This window comes from Archocentrus centrarchus, chromosome 13, assembly GCF_007364275.1.
Source record: "Archocentrus centrarchus isolate MPI-CPG fArcCen1 chromosome 13, fArcCen1, whole genome shotgun sequence".
Lineage (NCBI taxonomy): Eukaryota > Metazoa > Chordata > Actinopteri > Cichliformes > Cichlidae > Archocentrus > Archocentrus centrarchus.
In genome coordinates this window covers 36,658,573-36,681,104 of record NC_044358.1, presented here as the reverse complement: position 1 = coordinate 36,681,104, position 22,532 = coordinate 36,658,573, and the positions used below count along the sequence as shown (strand labels likewise).

At 42.5% G+C, this 22,532-nt stretch overlaps 1 protein-coding gene across 1 annotated transcript in view; it reads right to left on the bottom strand.

The window, feature by feature from the left end:
- Positions 1-925: 925 nt before the first annotated feature.
- The window catches only part of LOC115791276 (von Willebrand factor A domain-containing protein 5A-like), a 45,926-nt gene continuing 24,319 nt past the window's right edge, over positions 926-22,532 (bottom strand). The window contains exons 1-21 of the mRNA XM_030745465.1: positions 19,373-19,440; positions 17,151-17,198; positions 16,832-17,034; positions 16,515-16,737; positions 15,849-16,015; positions 15,651-15,765; positions 15,375-15,523; positions 15,199-15,287; positions 14,952-15,096; positions 14,399-14,478; positions 14,194-14,308; positions 13,896-14,054; positions 13,707-13,810; positions 12,987-13,207; positions 12,564-12,602; positions 12,070-12,105; positions 9,664-9,705; positions 8,779-8,829; positions 2,031-2,176; positions 1,347-1,470; positions 926-1,240 (exon numbers count right to left, since the gene is read on the bottom strand). Coding sequence (XP_030601325.1) covers positions 1,161-1,240; positions 1,347-1,470; positions 2,031-2,176; positions 8,779-8,829; positions 9,664-9,705; positions 12,070-12,105; positions 12,564-12,602; positions 12,987-13,207; positions 13,707-13,810; positions 13,896-14,054; positions 14,194-14,308; positions 14,399-14,478; positions 14,952-15,096; positions 15,199-15,287; positions 15,375-15,523; positions 15,651-15,765; positions 15,849-16,015; positions 16,515-16,737; positions 16,832-17,034; positions 17,151-17,193 — 2,331 coding nt within the window. The 5' untranslated portion in view covers positions 17,194-17,198; positions 19,373-19,440 and the 3' untranslated portion in view covers positions 926-1,160. Of the gene's footprint in view, positions 1,241-1,346; positions 1,471-2,030; positions 2,177-8,778; positions 8,830-9,663; positions 9,706-12,069; positions 12,106-12,563; positions 12,603-12,986; positions 13,208-13,706; positions 13,811-13,895; positions 14,055-14,193; positions 14,309-14,398; positions 14,479-14,951; positions 15,097-15,198; positions 15,288-15,374; positions 15,524-15,650; positions 15,766-15,848; positions 16,016-16,514; positions 16,738-16,831; positions 17,035-17,150; positions 17,199-19,372 lie in introns of the transcript that reaches the window.

Genomic DNA, 22,532 nt, shown 5'->3' with positions numbered 1-22,532 from the left:
CACTGCCTTTTATCGCCCAAACTCACACCTCCCCCTGCTGTTATCAGGACCAGTGGGCATAGAAGGATGCTCCTAATCCACTATGAGTTTGATCCTCCTGCAATGGCTCCAAGACTGTTCTCCGGGCTGTCATAAACAAACAACTTTTCCCACGTGAAAATACCTCCCACCGGAGCACTACCCCACCCTTCTATCCACATTTTCACTAACTTGAAACACTTTTAGGGCGGTCTTATCTTAAATACACAAATTTACTCCCTAACATTATTACAGTAGCTCAGGTGGGACTTCAACTCCCCGCTACTCGACCTCCACACTGGCAGAGCTTGTCAAAAGTGCACTGTGTACAAAGGTGAGCCTCTAAATATGAATGAGTGCAGTTCTACTAGTCGAAAAAACCCAAGGCCCTGGGCATAGCAGGCCTCAGTCCTTTCCACTCACCTAAAGCATGCAGTGTTCCAGTGTGTGAGTGACAATATAAGTGACAAATAATATATAATGTGACCATTAATCCAGTGTGTGTGATTAATATATGTAACAATACATGATATAAAATATTGATAGTAAATACTGATGTCAAAATGATAAAAATACTCCACAGTACTCAGAGTAGTTCTGACATTTTTTACAGTCATAAATCCAAATTAGGTGCAAACTTCAAATACAATCAACAATAAAGAATCCATAGATAGATAGATTAGATTCCCTAATTTCTTTTGGGATCAATAAAGTATCGATCTATCTATCTATCTATCTATCTATCTATCTATCTATCTCTCTCTCTCTCTCTCTCTCTCTCTCTCTCTCTCTCTCTCTCTCTCTCTCTCTCTCTCTCTATCTCTCTCTCTCTCTCTCTCTATCTCTCTCTCTCTCTCTCTCTCTATCTCTCTCTATCTATCTCTCTCTCTCTATCTCTCTCTATCTATCTCTCTATCTATCTCTCTATCTATCTCTCTCTCTCTCTCTCTATCTCTCTCTATCTCTCTCTATCTATCTATCCCTCTGTAAATAACATCGTTATTTACTTATATGGTAGACGGGCTACACATAACTATAAAGGGGCAGATAATATGAAAGAGCACTGAATCAAAGGCAGTATGGTGAGAGTAGATCTGCTTCTGTTCATCAGTTCTGAAGGTGAAGCCACGTGAAGAAATCCCTCAGAGCCTCAGAGCTTCTTTCTTCACGCTGCAGCCCAACAGGACATTTCCAGCTTCCACACACTCTGTCACACATGGTGCTAAAAACACAAAAACAGAGTGATAAGAATGGCTTTGGGGAGGAAAAGCTTACTATACCATCAAACGGTGTTCAAAATAATAATTTGCTATCATCTTGGTTTCTACCATTCTGAGCACGGAGCCATGATGTAGCCTTCATAGCCAGAAGCTCCCATTCGTCCTTTGCATCCATCTTTAAACCATGAAGCCAGATCAGAGCCAGAATGGTGGCCCACACTTCACTGTTGGCCTAATTCAAACAGTCAAAAATTATCAAATAAAACAGAACACACAAAAAATGACCTTTCTTTGTACAACTAGCAGTAGCAGCTAGTTTAAACAGCTCCCTTGTCACAAGGGGTCACCAAAGCTCTGCATATTTGATGCCCTTCCTGATGCAGCCATGAAGGGATTTGTGTCTACTGCTGGAAATCTGCCGTCTCCAACTGTGATAACATAAATAATCTGAAATAATGTGTTGAAATACTTTCACAACAACTGCTGAGTGATGAGGGAAATACTTTCTCCTGCTGTGTGGTTACTTAGTAAAAATCAGACTTTGGTGCAGCTCAGTGGGTGCTTAAGAGAGAGAGTACCACCAGTACTTTAGCCTCTGATATACACATTTATTTTCATGCAGCAAGGCAGGCCTACATTTAGTCTGACTTCCTTTTCATTTGTTGTATGTTCTCTTGTCTTTCCATGTGTTTAATTACATCCTGTGTTTTTGTCCAAATCATGCTTTCAAATTTATTTTACAACATCTCACATGATCATTTTGTTTTATTATTTAAATTGACAGCAACCCACCTTTGCAGGCTTTGACTTTTCCACCTCCTTGCTGCTCTTTCCCAGTGCAGCAGCCAGAGCTGGATCAAGCAGCCAGCAGCCAGACGCCTCCTGGAGGGAGACTAACTGCAGCAAAGGGTCTCTGGGAGGCTGATCGGGCACAGCAGCTGGTGAAATGAAAATATAATAATATAAAAAACAGACAGAAATAAAAACTGGATCTGATTATGGCGCTAGATGAGAAGACTAAAACTCTACATGATAAACTCCATAAACCACCACACCACAAACTGTGTTACAAATAAAACATTACTTGCTTCATTTGAATATCTGCCAAATATTTAATAATTATATAAAAGATCAATACGCAAATCAAATGTTTTCAATGGCTTGAAGACATGAAAGAAAAATAGAAACTGGCAACAAGGTTGCTGTTTCTGTCAGCGTAGTGTCCAGAGGCTGGAGGCACTACCTGGAGACAGTACACCAGGAGACGTGGAGGAGGCCGTAGGAGGGCAACAACCCAGCAGCAGGACCGCTACCTCCGCCTTTGTGTAAGGAGGAACACTGCCAGAGCCCTGCAAAATGACCTCCAGCAGGCCACAAATGTGCATGTGTCTGCACAAATGGTTAGAAACCGACTCCGTGAGGATGGTATGAGGGCCCAACGTCCACAGATGGGGGTTGTGCTCACAGCTCAACACCGTGCAGGATGCTTGGCATTTGCCAAAGAATACCAGGATTGGCAAATTCACCACTGGTGCCCTGTGCTCTTCACAGATGAAAGCAGGTTCACACTGAGCACATGTGACAGACGTGACAGAGTCTGGAGATGCAGTGGAGAGCGATCTGCTGGCTGCAACATCCTTCAGTATGACCGGTTTGGCAGTGGGTCAGTAATGGTGTGGGGTGGCATTTCTTTGGAGGGCCGCACAGCCCTCCATGTGCTCGCCAGAGGTAGCATGACTGCCATTAAGTACCGAGATGAGATCCTCAGACCCCTTGTGAGCCCATATGCTGGTGTGGTTGGCCCTGGCCAGGGTCCTGCATTAAGAGGAACCCATGGGTTCCTCCTAATGTAAATGCTGGCGATGTGGGCGTGGTCACAAGCCGGTCACAAGCCGGAGAGCTGCACCTTGAAGAAGCCTTGCTCCACCTGCAATGAGCAACACCTTCTTGTCCTGCATGAGGTGGCCATCCAAGCCGGTCCGAGCCTCTTCAAGGGTCCTGCATCTTCCAGTCTGGTTTATGTAGGTCAGTCCAGTCACTCCAGTTGCATCATGCTGAAGGTCGTTCCCGTTCAACTACAAAGCGGAGGCAAGACGCTGGACACTCACGCTGTACTGGATGACGGCTCTCAAAGAATCATCCTTCTCCCTGCCGCCGCCAGGTATCTTGGTCTGTAGAGACAGGATGAAGTTCTGCCACTCCGCACTATCAGACAAGACGTAATGAAGCTTAATGGAGCATCCATCTCGTTCGAGGTGTGTAATCCCACCGACACTCGGGTGAAATACGCCATCTGCCATGCTTTCATGGCAGCAGAGCAGTCCTGCCCTGCAGAGATACTCAAGAAGTGGTTTGACTATCTCCATGGGGTGCCAGTGTGAGGGTTCAGCAGAGTCCAGCCTTTGCTCCTCATCGGCTCTGATCACCCCCACCTGATTATTCCTGTACGTCCAGTACTGCGAGGGCCCCAGGGAAGCCCCATCGCTGTATGTACCCTGCTGGGTTGGACCATAAAGGGACCGACCAACTTCTTACAAAGTCCTTCCACTGCGACGTCATGTCTCCATGCAGCGTGCTCGTCTCCAAATCACGAATTACGTCGGTATGTTGAGATGCTGTGGCAGGTCGACACCCAGCCGTTCCGGTCTGAGAAGGAGGTAACACGCTCCAAGCAAGATCAGCTAGCTGTCAAAACACTGGACCAGCGAACTGTCTGTGTCACAGTAGATGGCATAGTCCGCTATGCTGCACCTCTACTCCGCAGGCCCAAACTCCATGCACCTCCATCGGCGGTGATGCCTTTGTTACGTGCCACTGAGCGGCGGTTAACCAGCAATCCAGATCTGGCTAAGGTCTACAACGAGGAGATCCATAAACTGGAGAGAGCTGGATACGTTGTCAAGATCAGCAGTGATGAAGCAAGCCAGTCGGAGGAGTCATGGTACATCCCGCACCACATTGTTCACCACAACGGGAAGGCCAGGGTGGTGTTCAACGGTTCTTTCCGGTACCAGCAAACCGCCCTCAACGACATCCTACTTCCTGGACCTAACCTCAGAGCCCCGCTGCTCAGTGTGCTTCTCCGGTTCAGGGAGTATCCAGTGGCCATCAGCAGAGACATCTGTGGGATGTTCCACCAAATCCGGTTACTCCCTAAAGACCAAAGACTCCTTCGCTTCCTGTGGCGTGACATGGAGAAGGAGCGCAGCCCAGACATCTACGAATGGTGTGTTCTGCCCTTCGGTACAGCCTGCAGTCCGTGCTGTGCCATATATGCACTGCAACGGCACGTCAAGACCAACTGTACTGGTAACGAAGAGGTCCTGAACTCAGTCAACAATGCTTTCTACGTAGATAACTGCCTTCAGTCTCTCCACACTCCATCACAGGCCAGACAGCTGATTGACAAGATGAGAGTCCTGCTTGCTGCTGGTGGATTTGACATAAGGCAGTGGGCAAGCAACCGACCAGAGGTTATCGATCATCTCCCGTCAGAGACAAGGACTGAAGGCTGCGAACTGTGGCTAACGGCAGAGAGAGTGGATCTGCAGGAATCCACCCTAGGTCTACGGTGGCACTGTTCCTCCAACACACTTGGCTACAAGCACCGCCAACCGGTAGCCACCGAGCCTACACTGAGAAATGTGTACAGAGTTCTGGCTTCTCAGTACGACCCACTACGGTATGTTATTCCCTATACCACTCGTGCTAAGGTCCTGATCCAAGCCCTCTGGAGGCACGAGCAACAGTGGGATGAGCCCATCACTGGAGAACTACTCTCAGTGTGGCAGGCTTGGGAGAGTGAACTTCCCCACCTTCAGCACATCAGTATGCCCCGCCGCTACACTCCAGTCAACATGAGCGCTGACCCTTCCAACGTCGACCTACATGTCTTCTGTGATGCCTCGGAGAAAGCGTATGGAGCCGTTGCCTACCTTCGTATGGAAGACGCAAAAGGGCGTCCACGTGTGTCATTCGTCATGGCACGATCCCGGGTCGCACCGCGGAAGCAGCTCTCTATGCCTCGTCTGGAGCTCAGTGCTGCGTTGACTGGAGCACAGCTTGCCAAACTGTTACGCTCTAAGCTCACCCTTACCCTGAGGCACACAGTCATGTGGTCAGACTTGACCACAGTGCTCAGTTGGATCCAATCTGACTCAGCTCAGTACAAGGTGTTCGTCAGAACTTGCATAGCTGAAATCCAAGAGTACACCGATGCCAGCGACTGGAGGTACATTCCCTCCGTCCAGAACCCGGCCGACGACATCACTCGGGGGAAGGCACTGCATCAGCTAGCTCCACCAAGCCATTGGAACGATGGGCCCGCCTTTTTGTACAACTCTCCTAGCCATTGGCCACATAATTTGGTGGCGAGAGTGAAAGATACAGAGGAGCTCAGGAAGTCCACGTTCTGTGGCCAACTTACAGTCCCTGATACCTGTCCCAATCCACTGCAGTAGGACACCTGGTCTGACCTAGTAGACGCTACATACCGGTCTCAACACGGGGCGGCAGCGGCCCCCATGTCTGCTTCTGCTCGCATAGACACAGAGGTAGCTCTCCTGAAGTGAGCGCAAGCAGACAGCTTCTCTGAAGAACTCAGCGCTCTACAGCACGACCGTCCGATTCGACCTAGTAGTCGCCTCATATCACTCTCACCAGAGTATGACCCCATTCTTGGTCTTATCAGAGTGGGAGGCCGCCTCCATAAAGCTGATGATCTACCTGAGAGAGTCTTTGCGGAGATCAGGAGGTCGTACTGGATCCTCAGAGGCCGCCAAGCCATCAGGAAGCATCAGCAATACTGTGTCGAGTGCTGCAGATGGCGAAGCAAGCCTACGATCCCCAAGATGGCCGACCTACCTGCTGCGCACCTCCAACTCAACAAACCCCCTTTCTGGTCTACCGGACTGGTCTGCTTCGGCCCATATGCGGTCAAGATAGGAAGGCGGCAAGAGAAGCGTTGGGGCATTGTGTTCAAATGCCTCACGCCCCGCTGCATCCATCTCGACTTGATGCCGAGTATGGACACGGATTCCTTTCTCCTCGCCCTCCGTTGCTTCATAGCGCGCCGGGGCAAGCCCTACGAGATACTCTGTGACAGAGGCACCAATTTCCGTGGGAGCTCCAGCAAGCTTTCGAAGCTCTTGAGCCATTGCTCAAGGAACAGTTGGCCAAACAGTGCATCCTGTTCAGATTCAACCCCCCTCTCACTCCACACTTCGGGGGAGCGTGGGATAGGGAGATTAAATCGGTTAAGATCTCCCTCCAGGCCATCCTGAAGGACCAAGTCCTCCCAGAGGAGGTCCTAATGACTGTGCTCACTGAAGTTGAGGGTATCCTCAACTCTAAGCCCCTTGGTTACGCATCCTCTGACTTAGCCGATCCTGACCCGATTACCCCGAATCTCCTCCTCATGGGGCGGCGAGATGCTTCGCTACCACAGGCAGTCTACGGTTCCAGTGACCTGCTGAAATGACGTAGATGGAGACACACTCCACCACTTCTGGAGTCACTTCACCCGCAGGTACCTACCTGGTCTACAGCCCTGCCAGAAGTGGAGAACTACTACACCAGACTTGGCGGTGGGCACTGTCGTCATGGTGCTCGATTCGCAGCTCCTGCGAACGCTGTGGCCTGTCGGGCGCATCACCCGCATCATTCCCAGCGACGACGGCAAGGTACGCACTGCAGAGGTGGACATGAAGGGCAACCTCTACACCCGTCCTGTTGCCAAGTTGGTCGAGCTTCCTGAAATGCCTGATGACGGAGACCCCAGCGCACAATAATCCAGCAGAGACTTTCCTGTTCTTCGTATTCTCTCCACGAATCCGGGGGCGGCTGTGGAAAACTCCCTGCTGGAGTCAGCGTCATAACGCCAGAGACGTCAGTGGTGATGTACCCACGCACTTGTGTGCTCGCATGACTTTGAGGTTACTTAGCTAGCAGACACTTGCCGTGCCGCTCCTGCATTTCGCCATAATGGCGGTATCGTTGTGTGTATATGTGCGTTGATGACGATGCAAGTGCATCAGTTTTGTCTGTATTCATGTTGTATTTCATCCGCTGGTGTTGGCTACATGCTGTTTAGTCTGTTAACCGTGTAACTTTGGTCTACCGCCAGCTCTAGTTCACTCCAATGGGGAAATGTCTAAGTCTTAAATGGCTCGCTAAACGCTTATTTCTTGGGTTGTAGCTGCATTAATAGTCGGGTTTGGGAGTACCTAAATAGTATTTCCGACCTGTGGTGTTATTTCCACCGTTCTGTAAGTGTTTGAGGCAGTAATTTAGCTTCTAAATGTTGTATTGGCCGTAAGTACGGTTCTGTGCATTGCCATGGGAACGGTTGTCTTTCTAAGCTTTCCAGTGGCAACACCGCTTTGCTATTTGTGGTTTCAAAGCACCATCTTTTGGTCACCAAGTGTATTGTGCTTGAATTTCCCTACGGGTGCCTAGTCTTCACCTATATTGTTCTGCCATTACTTGCCAATTGCAGTAATTTAGTTTCTCTGCCACATTAATGTTACTAGGTGCAACTGTATACCGTATGTATGTATACCGTGTAATGTGACTCAATGTGTATATTCTGCATAATTTAGCATAATGTAGAACGTGGTTGAATAGTTTCTAATTACCTTTCTGTATACTTTTACTTCACAGAGACCACACACACACACACACACCTGTATTCTGGCACCCACACTTGGATCTTTATTCACCATACATTGAATGTGTATGCAACCGTTCAATGAAGAATCCAACTTTGATGCTTGTCTGTCAATAAATCTCTCAATATCACCTGAAGTCGCAGCTGTTCTCTGACCGGAGCACATAGCCAGTGGGGGGGCGACCAGCCATCTACGCAATATAGCTCATGTGCAGTAATCTGTTTCTTAAAAATCCTACAAAAAAATTCTACAACTGTATATACATCCAATTTTTAAAAATAATTTTAAATATATGAAACAATGTATAAAGTGAACTTTTCCCTCAAAATCTGTCTGTCAGTGTTGCATCCTCATATTTTCATAACCCTCACTAAATCAAGAAATTGCTTGGTCAACTATGTCCCTGAGGACCCCCTTTAATCTGTGCTGAATGCAACACAACCACGCACGCTCAAGTTTGACATATTTTTGTCATAGTTTTGAAAAAACTATTCCTACAGTCACAGCTGGAACATGTCACACCGTCTTCCACTTATGATCATTTTCTTTAACAGCAGGGACTGAATTTAGGTAGTTTAGTGAGGTCATTGGGACAGCTAGCAAGTTACAGTGTACAATGCACTTTTTGTCAGAACATACACGCTCCTGTGTCAACTCCGTCAGACGTCGATTCCATCAGTTCCTATGCCTGACGGAGTTAACAAATCCACAACCTCTTAATATGCTAATATAATATTATTTGTGAAACATATTATAGGATTAAAATGTAGGATTAAGGATTAAAAATATATATAAATGAATCATTCAACTGATTTTCCATCACAACTATTAATCAAAACTAAATCCATACCGTTACTTGGCTTTTTACTTACCTTTCATATCTTCTACATCTGGTCTTGCCAAACTCTGATATTCTACATATTCTAAGAAAAAGGACATAAAAAGGTTTTTGAGATCATGATAGTGAAAGATAATTTATTACAAATATTTAAATGTATGGATTCTTTAAACATCAACTAAGTTTCTGGTTGTGATGTTATTACAGTGACTTCTAAATTAGTACAAATCTTATTACATATACAGTTCTTCACACACTGTGATGTTAAAATAAATAAAAATTAATGCATTGTAATAATAATACATTTTAAATCAATAATTAGGGTCAAGACAATTCATAAGAATTTGTCAAAAAGACATAATATTGTTATTTTGTTGATAAACAAATACAAATCAGAGTATTTAAATACATAACATCTGATCAGTCTGATTCTTCTGTTTTCAAGTCCAAACTCTGTTATTTCAGAACTTTCAGCTCTCTGTTATTCTGTCAGTAAAGTTTCCCCACCTGCTTCTGTCCTCTCCTCTGATTGGTCCTTGCAATATCTATAGCACCTTGATCACCATCACTGATTTGCCAGATTGCCTAGTTTCCATTGTTCTCTATTAATTTTTTAATTATTTACTAAATTATAGAATCAATTTTACACAAAATGAATCAAAGCCAGATGATGAGCCTGGCATCAAAATGTAGGGAAAATGAGATCTTTCATATGTTTTGTTTTGCTCAGTAAGTTTCTGATTACTGCACTTGCAAACGATCCAAAATAGTATTATACATAAAACCATGAACGTCTTCACTTACAGCCTAATGATCCAGCCCATTACAGCAACTATCACAGCAAACACTGCAGCTACTGTACATACAGTATTTCACATTTAACATTTCAGTACAAACAGAAAGGTGTTGGTTTACTTACCCATGGGCCTGGGAGCACGCTTTAGCTTGAATAGGCTGAACACTATGATTTTGAGGGAGAAAAAGCAGGTCAAAGCATTTCATTTCTTCAAAAGAACTACAGCAGTGTTCTCAAACTCAAACGTCATCTCAGCATAGGGCCACTGTGTAATATTATATTATATATATAATATTACACAGTGTATATATATATATATATATATATATATATATATATATATATATATATATATACACACACACACACACACACACACACACACACACATTTTGTACTGAAGTAGAAGTACAAGTGCTTGCGTGTGTCTTTGTATTTCTTTACTTAAGTAAAAAACACTTCATGTAACCTGTAACTCTCAGCATGAACACAGCCTCTGAGCACCAGTCCAACACACAGCTTTACTGTAAATACATTACAGCAAACTGATCTGTTTTTATACAATCTTTGAATTACACAAAGTTAGCGTAGCTCTATTTGTTCCTCTTCTGCTCTTTTTCTCCATCTCTGAGGGAACTTCTCTCTCATTGTTTGCTCTCCCTGGAAATACAGCAGCTCTTCTTTTAGCTAGCAGACACACTGTGTAACAAACTGCAGACACTTTGTCTGTTTGCTGATATTTGAGCATAAACGTTGCATTTAAAATTACCTGCTACAGTTACTATATTTATTTTTGCTATTTAAGATGCTGACGTACCGCGAGGGCAACGGACATCTGCCCTCGGTCCGGCGCACTGTAACCCCTGATTATAGCGCTATAGATGATATATAAATTATATGGGTTTGCCTTGTTAGGGATTATATTTTACTCAATGAATAAAGGACAAATGTTTAAAGGTAAACTCCAGTAAATTAATTAATAAACTGTGGATCGACCAAATAATAAACAAATAAATAATACATTAGACAGAGAGCAACAGATCAGAAAGTAGTAGACTAACTTCTCTGTCTCAGTGCATCTTATTTTGAGGTTCGGCCAAAATGTTATGTTTAGACAGGAACACGGGCTCAGAGAGAGAGAGAGAGAGAGCACACACAGGCCTGCTGTCTCCTCCGGTCCTGCATATGCATGTGTGATTTTTCTGATTCTTTAATATATTAAATGTCTTACTTTTTTCATTAAAGTGTTTCAGGTGTCTTCCTTCATAAACAATCTGTTTACCTGTCATTGTCTGTCATTTTCGATATTTAAGATGCTGAAGTACTGCGAGCGCAACGGACATCTGCCCTCGATCCAGCGCACTGTAACCCCTGATTATAGCGCTACAGATGATACATAAATTATATGGGTTTGCCTCTTTAATCGCTTTGTATGCGATGAGCCTGGTGATGGAGGATACTCCAGTATGATCATCTCTTATGTGTTATTATTCCTCCGTTTAGGCTCAGATCTTTTGTTGTTTGACGGCGCATTGACCGGAAATAAAAATTTCTCTCAGACGCTTTAAACCTAAAATAACGAGCTTGTTTTGAAAATGTAAGAAGTAGAAAGTACAGATATTTGTGTAAAAATGTAGGGAGTAAAATTAAAAAGTAGTCAGAAAGCTCTGACAGAGCAGATTAATGCATTCACACAATGCATTGGTTAATGCATTGTGTGAAACGGTGTTTGCCAACAGAGCAACGTAGTCGAGTAAACTCTTATTTTCGGCAGATAAATACAATACTATCCCCGGTGTTGTTAAATATAAATGGTAAATAGATTAGTTCTTATACGGCTCTTTTCTACTCTAGTTGAACACTCAAAACACTTCATACGAGCGCTACACCAACCTAGTTCTTTAAGGCCGTTACACACTGGATGAGTTACATTTTTCTAAATAAATCATTCTCATAAAATTCACTGGGAAAAAAATGAGCTGGCATCAAGCGACGAAGTAATGAGTTCCTGATGTTTCTAAACAAGAAAAGGAAGAAACAGAGATTCTGCATTCATCCAACATAAGAAAGCAGCAGCAGGGAGAGTTTCATGACTTGATCCCAGAGCTGAAGCCTATGATATTTCAGGATACCAGGGGGCAGTTTGAGCCCTTGTTGGCAGAGTTGGGATCACATATGAGGCAGAAAAATTATTTCAGAGAGCCGACTGACCCAGAGCACCGTGTAGCTGTGTCTGCCATATAAAATTAGATCCAGCCCGCAGGCCTTGAGTCTGACACATGTGATTTAAAGTATCAAAGATGTTCATGAACCTTCAAAATATAATAAAAACTTTTAGCAACTCAACCTTTTTCACTTGCTGAGGATAGAGACCATTATAATATATTTACAATATAATGACTACCAACTGTACATACAGTATTTCACACTTAATATTTCAAATAAGTAGAAACTGAAAGTTTTTGGTTTGCTTCTATTTCTGTTTAGAAACACAAACATTTGCTGTACTGTCATTTAGATTTTACTTACTGGGCAAGGACTGAATCAGTGTCCTGGCTCCACCTACTGTCATGATGAGGGGAAACCAACAAAAAACAAAAATAAAAATCAGATCAAAACATTTCATTTCTTAAAAAGAAAAACTACATTTACCTTTGAATATTAATATAGTGATGTACAAATACAATATAAATACTATGAACAGTGTTGTACTGGTTGTTCTGTTTCATGTTCTAACTCTAACTCTTAGCAAACAAAACAAGGTAAATTACTGCATTCTGATATTACTACAATGCCTTACAGGTTACTAGAAGTAGTATTTAAAGTACCAAAGATGCTCACTAATATTCAAAAAAATCACAAAATGTTTTAGCAACTCAACCTTCTTCACTTGCTGAGGATACAGCCCATTATAATGACTACCAACTGTACATACAGTATTTCACACTAAACATTTCAAATAAGTAGAAACAGAAATTTGTTGGTTTGCTTCTATTTATTTTCAGAAATGCAAACATACTTACTCTTGCATCTGTTAACACCTTTTGACATGGAACTACCAACTATGATATTGAGAGAAAACCAAAAATCAGATCAAAACATTTCTTTTCTTAAAAAGAACTACAACATTTACCTTTTAATATAATAGAGTGAAATACAAATACAACACAAATACTATAAAGAGCATTTAAAATATGAGATGTTCATCAGTCTGGTTGTTCTGTTTCATGTTCTAACTCTTCACTCATATCAGATCTTGTTGCTCTCACCTCTCTGACATGATTGACACTAAAGTTTCCTCACCTGCACCTCTCCTCTGATTGGTCCCTGCTGGATTTATATTCTGCTCTTAAAGTTATCATTGTACTCCTTTCATTCATGTTCAATTATCTTTATCTTAAAGCTGTGACTGACAGTTTTAGTTTTTCCTCTTGAAACAAACTCACAGGGTGTTGGAATATTTCTGCGCACAAGAGGTCCTTGAATCACTTCATTGCTGTCTTTGTTGACGGCAATGAAGGCGGTGAAAGAACTGCTCACTCCTGATTGGACACTGAGCTTCACCACCTTCTCCTTCACTCCTCCATCCTGCTGTCCTCTGTGCTCTCTCTCCTCCATCTCCAGGGAGCGAATCAGAGTCTGAGCACACAACCTGTGGACCGTTAATCTGCAGATGAAGGAAAACATTACAGAGTCATAATGTTTGTCACTTTTCTCACATTATTTTTTAGTAGCTTGCATCTATTTTTATGCTGTTTGATCCTTTTTGCGGTTTTACGATTGCCTCTGGCATCACAACAGATTTTTCTATATGCTGGGAAAATGCATGAAATTGTGTACAATCTTTGGACATGACTCCAAACAATGGCTCTTTGATTTCACACAAACTTAATTATTTCAAATCAGACTGAGACTACTCATTTTTAAAGTTTGTCATCAGTAATGACATACTTATTCCACTAATCCAAGTATGAAAAAATATGATTAAGAAACAGTGACTGCACTGAAACATGTTTAAGACTAGATAAACAGCATTAGGTGTGTGTTATTAACAAACTGTTTCCAAGTAAATAGTGTCATTTTCTGAAAAGCTGCTATTATTTTAAACCCAACACCTGTAATCTCATGATTCAAAGAACAATGCTGCTTGTATTAAATTATTTTACCCAGTGTCTGCTGCAGGTCTGAGACTGAAGTGCAGCTGGTTCTCAGAGGGATGACCTGCCAGGCTGTACTTCACTGTCACACAGCCCTCTGCTGCCTCTGAGCTCTGAGACAGAATTACAGTGTTTGAAGTCATGTTAATGACTGTCATCAAATACCTAAACAACAACATGAGATGGTGCTGCTCCTACCTGTCCACTGAGCTGGGCATAAATCAGTGACCTCTGACCCTGGAAAAGTGCTGTGATTGGTGGAGAGAGGACAGTGATAGACACTTCCTTTGGTAAATCCCATGTGACTGAGATGTCGACCACAGTCGGCTGCAGAGCAAATTGCAGCGACTGCATCACCTGAAAAAGAATGAAAAACTCTCCAAATATACACAAACAGCTGGAACAGACATTTTACTCACTGCAGGTCTGATCTCAAATACATATCTGCTGCTGCTGCAGTGTTTCACTTCACTTCTAATTGTGTTTAATGTCTTACTTTTGGTTGCATCCTGTCAGTCCCTGTGATGAACTGAGCGTGACCTCCTCCTTCCTTGGCAATCCCATTGATGAGAGCAGAGCTGGCCCCTTCCCCAATCCCAAAAGAAAAACACCTGCAGTACAACAGTTTTCTTTAAGTACACTGAGGACATGTTGGACATTCTGGGAATTGTGTAGATATAGTTGTGTGTTTGTAGTTTCACCTGTGAGAACCTGAATTCTTCTTCACCAGATCTATCACTTCTTTGGTGTTCCCCACCTCTCCATCAGTAAAGACAAACAGCTGAGAGGAGAGTTGGTACATAAGGGACAGAACATCAGACCCAGAAACACACAGTTTGTGCTGAGAGCTGAGTTAGCTTTCAGAAACACAAATGGTTTTTATGATAATGTGCAAACAACAATGTACAGTTAGTAGGAACTCCAAACAAAAGTGTTACCTGAACAATGATTTTTACACTCAGGGTTAAAACACATGACATAAAAACTCATGATAGTTTTGTTTTGTTACTGCAAAGAGACGTTAGCAGAACATGTTTGTGATCCAAGTTTTACTCATGTTGTTGGAAATTAAATCTATTCACACCGTCCCATTATGGGGATGTAAAGAAAACACCCCTAACTTAAGTCTTTACATTTTTATATGAAGACACATTTGAAGATGTGTGTGTGTGTGTGTGTGTGTGTGTGTGTGTGTGTGTGTGTGTGTGTGTGTGTGTGTGTGTGTGTGTGTGTGTGTGTGTGTGTGTGTGTTACCTGTCTAGGCTGATTGGGAATGCAGGGCTGGCTGTAAATATGTTTGACGGGCTGCAGGATCTCCGTTCCTCCCAGATTAGCCTCCATCTGCTCAACTTTCTTCAGAGCCTTCTTCATGGTCTTCTGGCTGTACTCCACACTCTTACTGCCATCACACAAACATGCACCAAAACACACAAACATGCAGATAATTTACCAAAGACAGCGGAGACTTTCTTGAGCTGACTGATATGAGGGAGAGACTTACGGGAAGATGTGTTCATATCTGGACCCAAAACTGTAAATGTTGAAATAGCAGCCCATTGGTAAACTCTTCAACAGGAGCAGCAGAGTATCCTTAAGAGAAGAGGGAAAACATGGTGAGACCACTGTGTGAGAGGGACACTGAAAGACTTTATGATTGTAATAAATTATTATGGATACCCTGGCACTGCGGATGCGAGTATTACTCATACTTCCAGATCGATCCATTAGGAACACAAACTCTCCACATGAAGCCAATGAAGACATCACAGACTGGGGGAACTCAGGGTACAGACTCACCATCACCACTGGATCACCCATCAGAATGCCTGAAAAAGAAGAGGGACAGAAAAATGATATGAATCTACAATATATTCAAATACATGTAGCTCACTGAAGGAGGATGATCATGGACCTTTTTAATCCAAATTACTAACTTCATGAGTTTTCACTGACCTGCCTCAGCAGAGGCCTGTCCTGCCTCCACCACAGCAGTGGGCTGGTGGGCGTCTTTGTAATAAATCAGCAGTTCAACATCTCTGTCAAACTTGTGTCCTGCAGCCAACTTGACCTGCAGACCACAAACACATTCATATTTAGTTCTCAGTAATCAGTAACAACCACACACAGCAGACACATCAGCACTCTACCTACCGTGGCCTGGGTTTGATCAGTGATGAGGTACTGGAGAGGGTCCAGGGAGCAGTTGGACTCTACTTTAGAGACTGGACGAGGAGAGGACACTCGGGCAGAGAAAGACAGACTGTAGGGCACCAGAGAGGCTGGAACAGAAGTCACCTGGACACCTGCAGCTTCACTACCTGCACACAACATCAGGTTAGAAATGCTGTAAACAACAAGGCTGCTCACAGTCAAATAATTTAAGCTGTTAAGAACCTCTGATCCAGATAAAGGTTTCAGTCTTTTGAGTAAAGATTCTGTACATCTGAAAATATTTTACAGCTGTTCTTTAAAACATAAATATGACATCAAAGTCAAACAAGAGTCTTTGTTTCAGTAAATATTTACATGTATTTTTAAACTGTGGACATTAGTATGCAAATTAGTTTAAATCTGCAGAGATAAATAAACAAACCATCAGAGCTCAAGTGTCTGAGAACTGTGCATTTGTGCAACTTGACAACTTAACTGTCCAGCTGTGTTCTGCAAATGATCCACATACTTACTCAATCTTAAGAGAGAGCATTTCAAACTCAGACATGTCCAATCTTACGTCACAACAATGTTGGCAAAATAAAGAATTTCAATTATTGTTTTATCTTAAGCATTTCTGGTCCAAATATGTTGAAGTTTTCCTACCCTGAGGTTGGTATCGAGGGTTGAGCACAGCAGGCAGACAGAACCTCAGCCCATCATCAGCCTGCACAGCCAGCTCAGTGACGTACTCCAACCTGATGGAGGCGCTCTCTCCTGGAGGCAGACTGCCCACACTCAGAGAGAATATATCTGGACTCTGCTCACTCTCCTCCAATAGGAAGGCCTGCTGACCGCTGCTCAGAGCATCATCATACTCCTCACGAGCCTGAAGGACGGAGACACATGTCAGTATCATTCACTGTGTTTATTGTTGTCTTTAATCTTACTTATAATGAGGTCATATTTACTGTCCAGCTCACCTCCTGTTTCTCCTTCACCTCAGCTACAATCTGTGTCTGTCCAATCTTAGCACTGAAATGACAGACAGCAGCATCTCCAGGCAGAGGGAAGACAAAAACAGCCTCTAATGGTTTGTCCTCCTTGTTCTCGTAGTTCAGAGTGGAGACCACTGTAGCCACATGGTCCCTCACCTCCAGCTCCACCTCAATGCTCTTCAGAGGAACTGACAGAGAAACAGAATTATGAGCCATTATAAATAAATACACTTGAAGATTTCATTAATCATTAATGAAATGAGGCTGCAGAGAAAACAGAAGTCTCTTTGTTTTCTATCAGTACCTGGTTCCTTCTTCAGAGTTAGCAGACCGCAGCAGTTCATCATCGTACCTGTGAAACAAGAACATTTGAGCTCTTAAGTTCAAATTTTAGTACTGTATTCTGGTTATTCCTTACTGTAGTGACTCAACGCCTTTTTTGCCACTATAAACTTTAAAGTAGGGACTACTGCACTGTTGACTTGCTTTTGAATTAACCAGCAAATGATTCAGTCTCTAAACATTGGTCCATTGATCATTTATTTACATGTTTCAATAATCCATCCACGAACAGCCATCCAGGTACTCAAGGCACTCCATACAAGGCAAGACAACTGACATGTAGAAAGCAGTCAAAAAAATAAAATTAAAAAAACACTCTCCCTACTCACCAATTTCACCAATTCTCTGTGCAACCACACCAGAGACAAGGTGAAAATATTTCATACTCATTCATTAAGCACCACCACTGCTAATCCAAGGAATACACGTGCAACACCACATGGCTACCTAACACCATTAACTGCATATGGCTTCTATAATTCTATGTTTTCATTTTGCTCATGATGATGTCAGTAAATGTGAACTGAGGTGTCTACTAGAAATGAAGCTGAACAAAGCCAGGCTTTCTTCACATTAGCTGGCTCTACAGAAACTAAAACCATACAATAAGACAATTCATTTAGTGGGTTTAGTAAGGTGCTACTTTATGACGTAACTTAATCCTTTATTAGCCACCACAGAACAAGTCCCCCAGACCTTATCTTTACATTTTTACATGCTGCAATCCCAATTTTTGGAGCAATTCCACTTTCTATACATCAATATAATCCCTATAACCCAATTTTTAATGATATGTATATCATAACACCATAGCAACTAAATAAATTACTAAAAAGTGCAGTAAACCACAAAGAAATTGAAAATTGTTTTTGGTTTTTTTTACACATTTTTTTCAAGATGCATAAATATCTAAGCTATAACCCTCAAAACAGTAAATGAAAAAAAAGTTGCACAAAAGCCTTTCAAACCACATAAAATTTATTTTGAATGCATCCATAACTTCATTTTGGAGATACACCCATTTTTATAAATTGTAGCAAAAATGAAAAATATAATATTATGCACAATATGCAAAAAGACAGCATGTCCATCAAAAAAAAATATTTACAAAATTGCAGTTAAATTTCTAACTGTCCCAGGAACTGATATACAGAAAGGCATTGTTATAAATTTACATTTCAATAGCCCCAGTGGAGCTGTTATGGGCCATTTGACAGTTCCTGTCCACAATGAGATTTTTGAGAAATGTTCGGTTTTATAAACTGTAGCCAGAATTTATATAAAAATTATATTTACGCAATTTTCAAAAAATACAGCATTTACACCAAAATAAACTATTTAAAATAATGCAATCAAGTTCTAAGTGGCCCAAGAACTAATGTACAGACAGGCATAGTAAAATGTCACTTATAAATACCACTAGTGGAGCTGGGATAGGCTCTGTGACAGTTCCTGTCCACAATCACACAAAGAGGTACTTTCCATGTCTCACACATGGAGTTTTCTTCCCACGCACACCTTGCACTTCCTGCGCCCCTGTGTGGCCTTATTTGTGCCAGATGCCCCTTCAACAATGGCAACATGGTGTGTTTTAGCGTTTTTAGCATGAAAGTTGCATATTTTCCTTACTTTTTTCTTAATGGGATAAAACATAATCCCCCCGCACAGAATCTATACTATAAATAAGAGAAACAGTGGAAACGTGGCGCTTCACCTGATCTTAAACTGCAGCTCTGAATGTGACCTGCTCCTGATCAGGTTATGTCAGTATTTCTGTGGGGCGAGAACGACCCGGGAGAAAAGTCACGCGGAACAAATTCTCAACTCAACTTTATTTATAAAACACTTTAAAATCAGTGCCATTGTCCAAAGTGGTGTACACAAGGAAAAACAAACAGGTTTAAAGTACATATAAAAACCACACGAAGTAAAACATAACATTAATACAAACATACACATAGGTTAGAGCAATAAAACAATAAGGATCAACATGTTGAATATCGGATTAATTCTCACGGCGGAACAAGGTAATTAGCAGGTCCGAGCAGTTGTGACACATTAAACTTAGACTTTTTAAAGACAGTTCATACTGAACTTCAGGGCGACAGCACCCAGACTGCTGTCTTTAAGTTTTGAGGTTTGCATGTCAGTGCGCAGTGACATGATTCTACGGTAGGAGCTTACCTCTGAGGACAGACTGATGTGTCTGTTTCACTGCCGTCCCTTCTTCTAAATATGAGAGAAATTCCGCTAAACACGAAGTATTGTCGCTCACAGAGACACCACTACCGGGTATGGTTGAGTTTCCTATGAGAGAGAGAGAGAGCACCGGATGCCAAATACGCGAGACGTGTAACAGATAAATGCCTTTGAAGCAGGGGTGAAAGTAATTTTAAATTCTTGCCGGTAGTATGACAAAAACCGTGTGTATATATGAGGAATATATATATTAGGGGTGGGACTCGATTAAAAAAATTAATCGAATTAATTACAAGCTTTGTAATTAATTAATCGAAATTAATCGCATTTTAATCACATTTAAATATTTAACATGATAAATATTAATTTAAGTTTAGTTGATGAATGAATCAATATACATAAGCTTAAACTTCAAAATTTTGTTTATTTTCCCACCAGTCTACTACACAGACCAACGAAGGGTGGAAGTGCTCCTGTGATAAGCAAACTCCTGAAATTAAAGTTAAGCATCATAACTGGATAGTTTTATTCAACATTAATGTCTCACTTGTTATAGTTGGAAATTAATCATTCGCTCAGCTGTATTCCTTGATGTTGAAATGTGTCATGCTTGTTTTAACAGCTTATTTTGAATAAAACAATTAAAATTAAACCACAAAAAGGAGCAAAAGTTCGTTCTCCGTTTAACAGCTGCTTTTACACAGCTGTGCGTCGCACTCACGGTTGCTAGGCGACGCAGAGGTGAGGGCAGGTGACGCTGATATGAAGGCTAGACGCTCACTTCCGGCCTTTGCGGTCTTCGTGGGCTTTTTTTTTTGTCTTCTCACAGCTTAGAGCAACTACTTTTTATAGTTGTGCTGGAGAGTGGGGGGGAGGGTGCAAAAGGTTTTCTTCGTCCTAGGGGGGGGCATAACAGAAAATAATTGAGAACCACTGCACCAGGGGAATATTTGTGCTGCAGCTAATTGGTCATTACCGCATACTTTTGTTCGGTTCTATCGTTTGGATGTGACAGCCCCTTCGGTGGCTCATTCTGTCCTTTCTGCTGGGTCTGCCATGCACTTGGGGGCTGGTGATCCAACTCCAGTTCGGTGGCTGCTCTCTGGGGCGTGTATATATGTCCCATGCTATACTGTATGTGGTGTACTGAGTGAATTGACTGAAAGGGAACGAATAGTTATGTCTATAACTTCTGGTCCCTGAAGGAGAGGAATGAGGTACAACGCTAGGATGCCCCTACGCGCATCTGGGCTCGGTGAAGAGCGGCTATTGAACTGAGGAATGACTGTGATGACAGTGTTATATATGTACGGGTGGAGCCACACATATGTCATCACAGGTCATCAGGTGTGAATAGAGGTGTCTTCAGCAGCACACGGTAGGGCATGATATCCCATACTATATGTGTTGTACCTCGTTCCTCTCCTTCAGGGAACAAACATTATAGCTATTCGATTTGACAGCATTTCCATTAGATTCAGGTACACTTTTCAGGTCCTTTTTCCGTACTCACTCACCCGAGATCCGAGGCAACACAAAAAAGTGATGCAGAGGACAGCATGCCAGTGTTTGGCCAGGGAGCATAGCTGGCCCGAGGCATAGGCGACGCATGCGGGTATAGGGCACCCTGACCACCAGGGGGCCCCCAAGCTCACCTACATTTGTGATGAAACGTTGTCCTTTTTTAACATGCCAGTGTCCTAAAAGAAAGAAGAAACTATTCCACCTCTTCATATTTGTACAATTGTAACAACACTAATTTAATGACTTGCTGACTGACTGCGTGTCAGTGTGAAATCAGGTAGTTTGGGCAGGCATGCGCATCAGCAGTGCTCCAGGTGACCTGATGGTCCATTAGTTTTTCCTGGTTGGTTTCACTGTTTCTATCCTTAGGCTTCTTAGTTTTCTGAGATCTGTTCTTGGCTGTTGTTCACTTTCTGTTTAATCCTGTTTCAGTTCTCAGCCTTCCTGTGTTCCCGGCTCTATTTGGTGTTTCATTGTTTCTAGTTTGTTCTCCAGTTAAGTGGATTTTAGTCCTGGTCTCTGTTCCTTGTGCTATATTTAAGTCCTCCTCTTGTGTCTAGTTATGATCTTGTTGCTCTAGTGTAGGTGTTGTAGTTCCTCAGTGTGTCTGCTTCCCTGTGTCTTCAAGTGAGTATTTGTTTCCATGTCTACTTCCTGTTTTACTTTGTATCATGTTCTGTTTGACTCCCCTTGTCTTGTTCCGCTGTGCTCCCTGGTGTGTCCTCTCTCCCTGATCACCTCATTTGTGTATTGTCTGTGTCCTCCTGTTCTTTGCCACATCGTCTCACTCAAGTAGTATGTTTCCTGGTTCAGAGTGTCCCTGAGTATTCCTAGTTGTTGACCTATTAGCTCCAGTTGAGTTTTCTAGTATCCTTGTACCTGATGTGCATCCAGTAACAAGGTTGTGTATTTCTGAGTTCACGCTTTCCCTTCTGAGTCCTGTGTTTGGGTCCTTATCCTGCCTGCCACACTGCAGAATCGTGACTCTTCTATGTCAGGGCTGTTCAATAGTTACAACGTTCAGTGGACGGGACAAGCTAGCTGGGCATACCTTGGTTTTATTCATGCATGTTCAGACATAGTGCATTTGTGAGCTGTGGTGGTTTGTCCTGGTTCAATCATTGTTCCTGTGGTGACAGCATTTTGTTGTTTTCACACTGTGGTCAGGTTGCATGGATAGACTAGTGGACCTCACTTTTATGAACCATTTGTGCTCTTTGGGTGCCACCATGCCATTTAGTGGTATAGCAGCATAATAACATTTACAGTACTGGGCCCAATTGTTGATCACTTGCACGGGCGTAGGAAGGGGTTTACTATTGAGGGGGACACATATCGGAAACCTGGCAGATCCATAAATACTCAGAGCAAAGCATGAAAAAATGCTATTTGATCTTTTACTTTCTTCTTTTTCAGATGTTTCTTGGAAAAATAGTGTTGTGTACACCTATATTATTGCATGTATGATTTACACACACATATATATATATTAGGGCTTGGACTTTAACGCGTTAATTTCGATTAATTAATTACGGGGAAATTAACGAATTCAAAACTTTAACGCATTTTAACGCATTTTGCACCGCGGAACGTTTCTCAGTGCACGAGTTCCAGGCATACA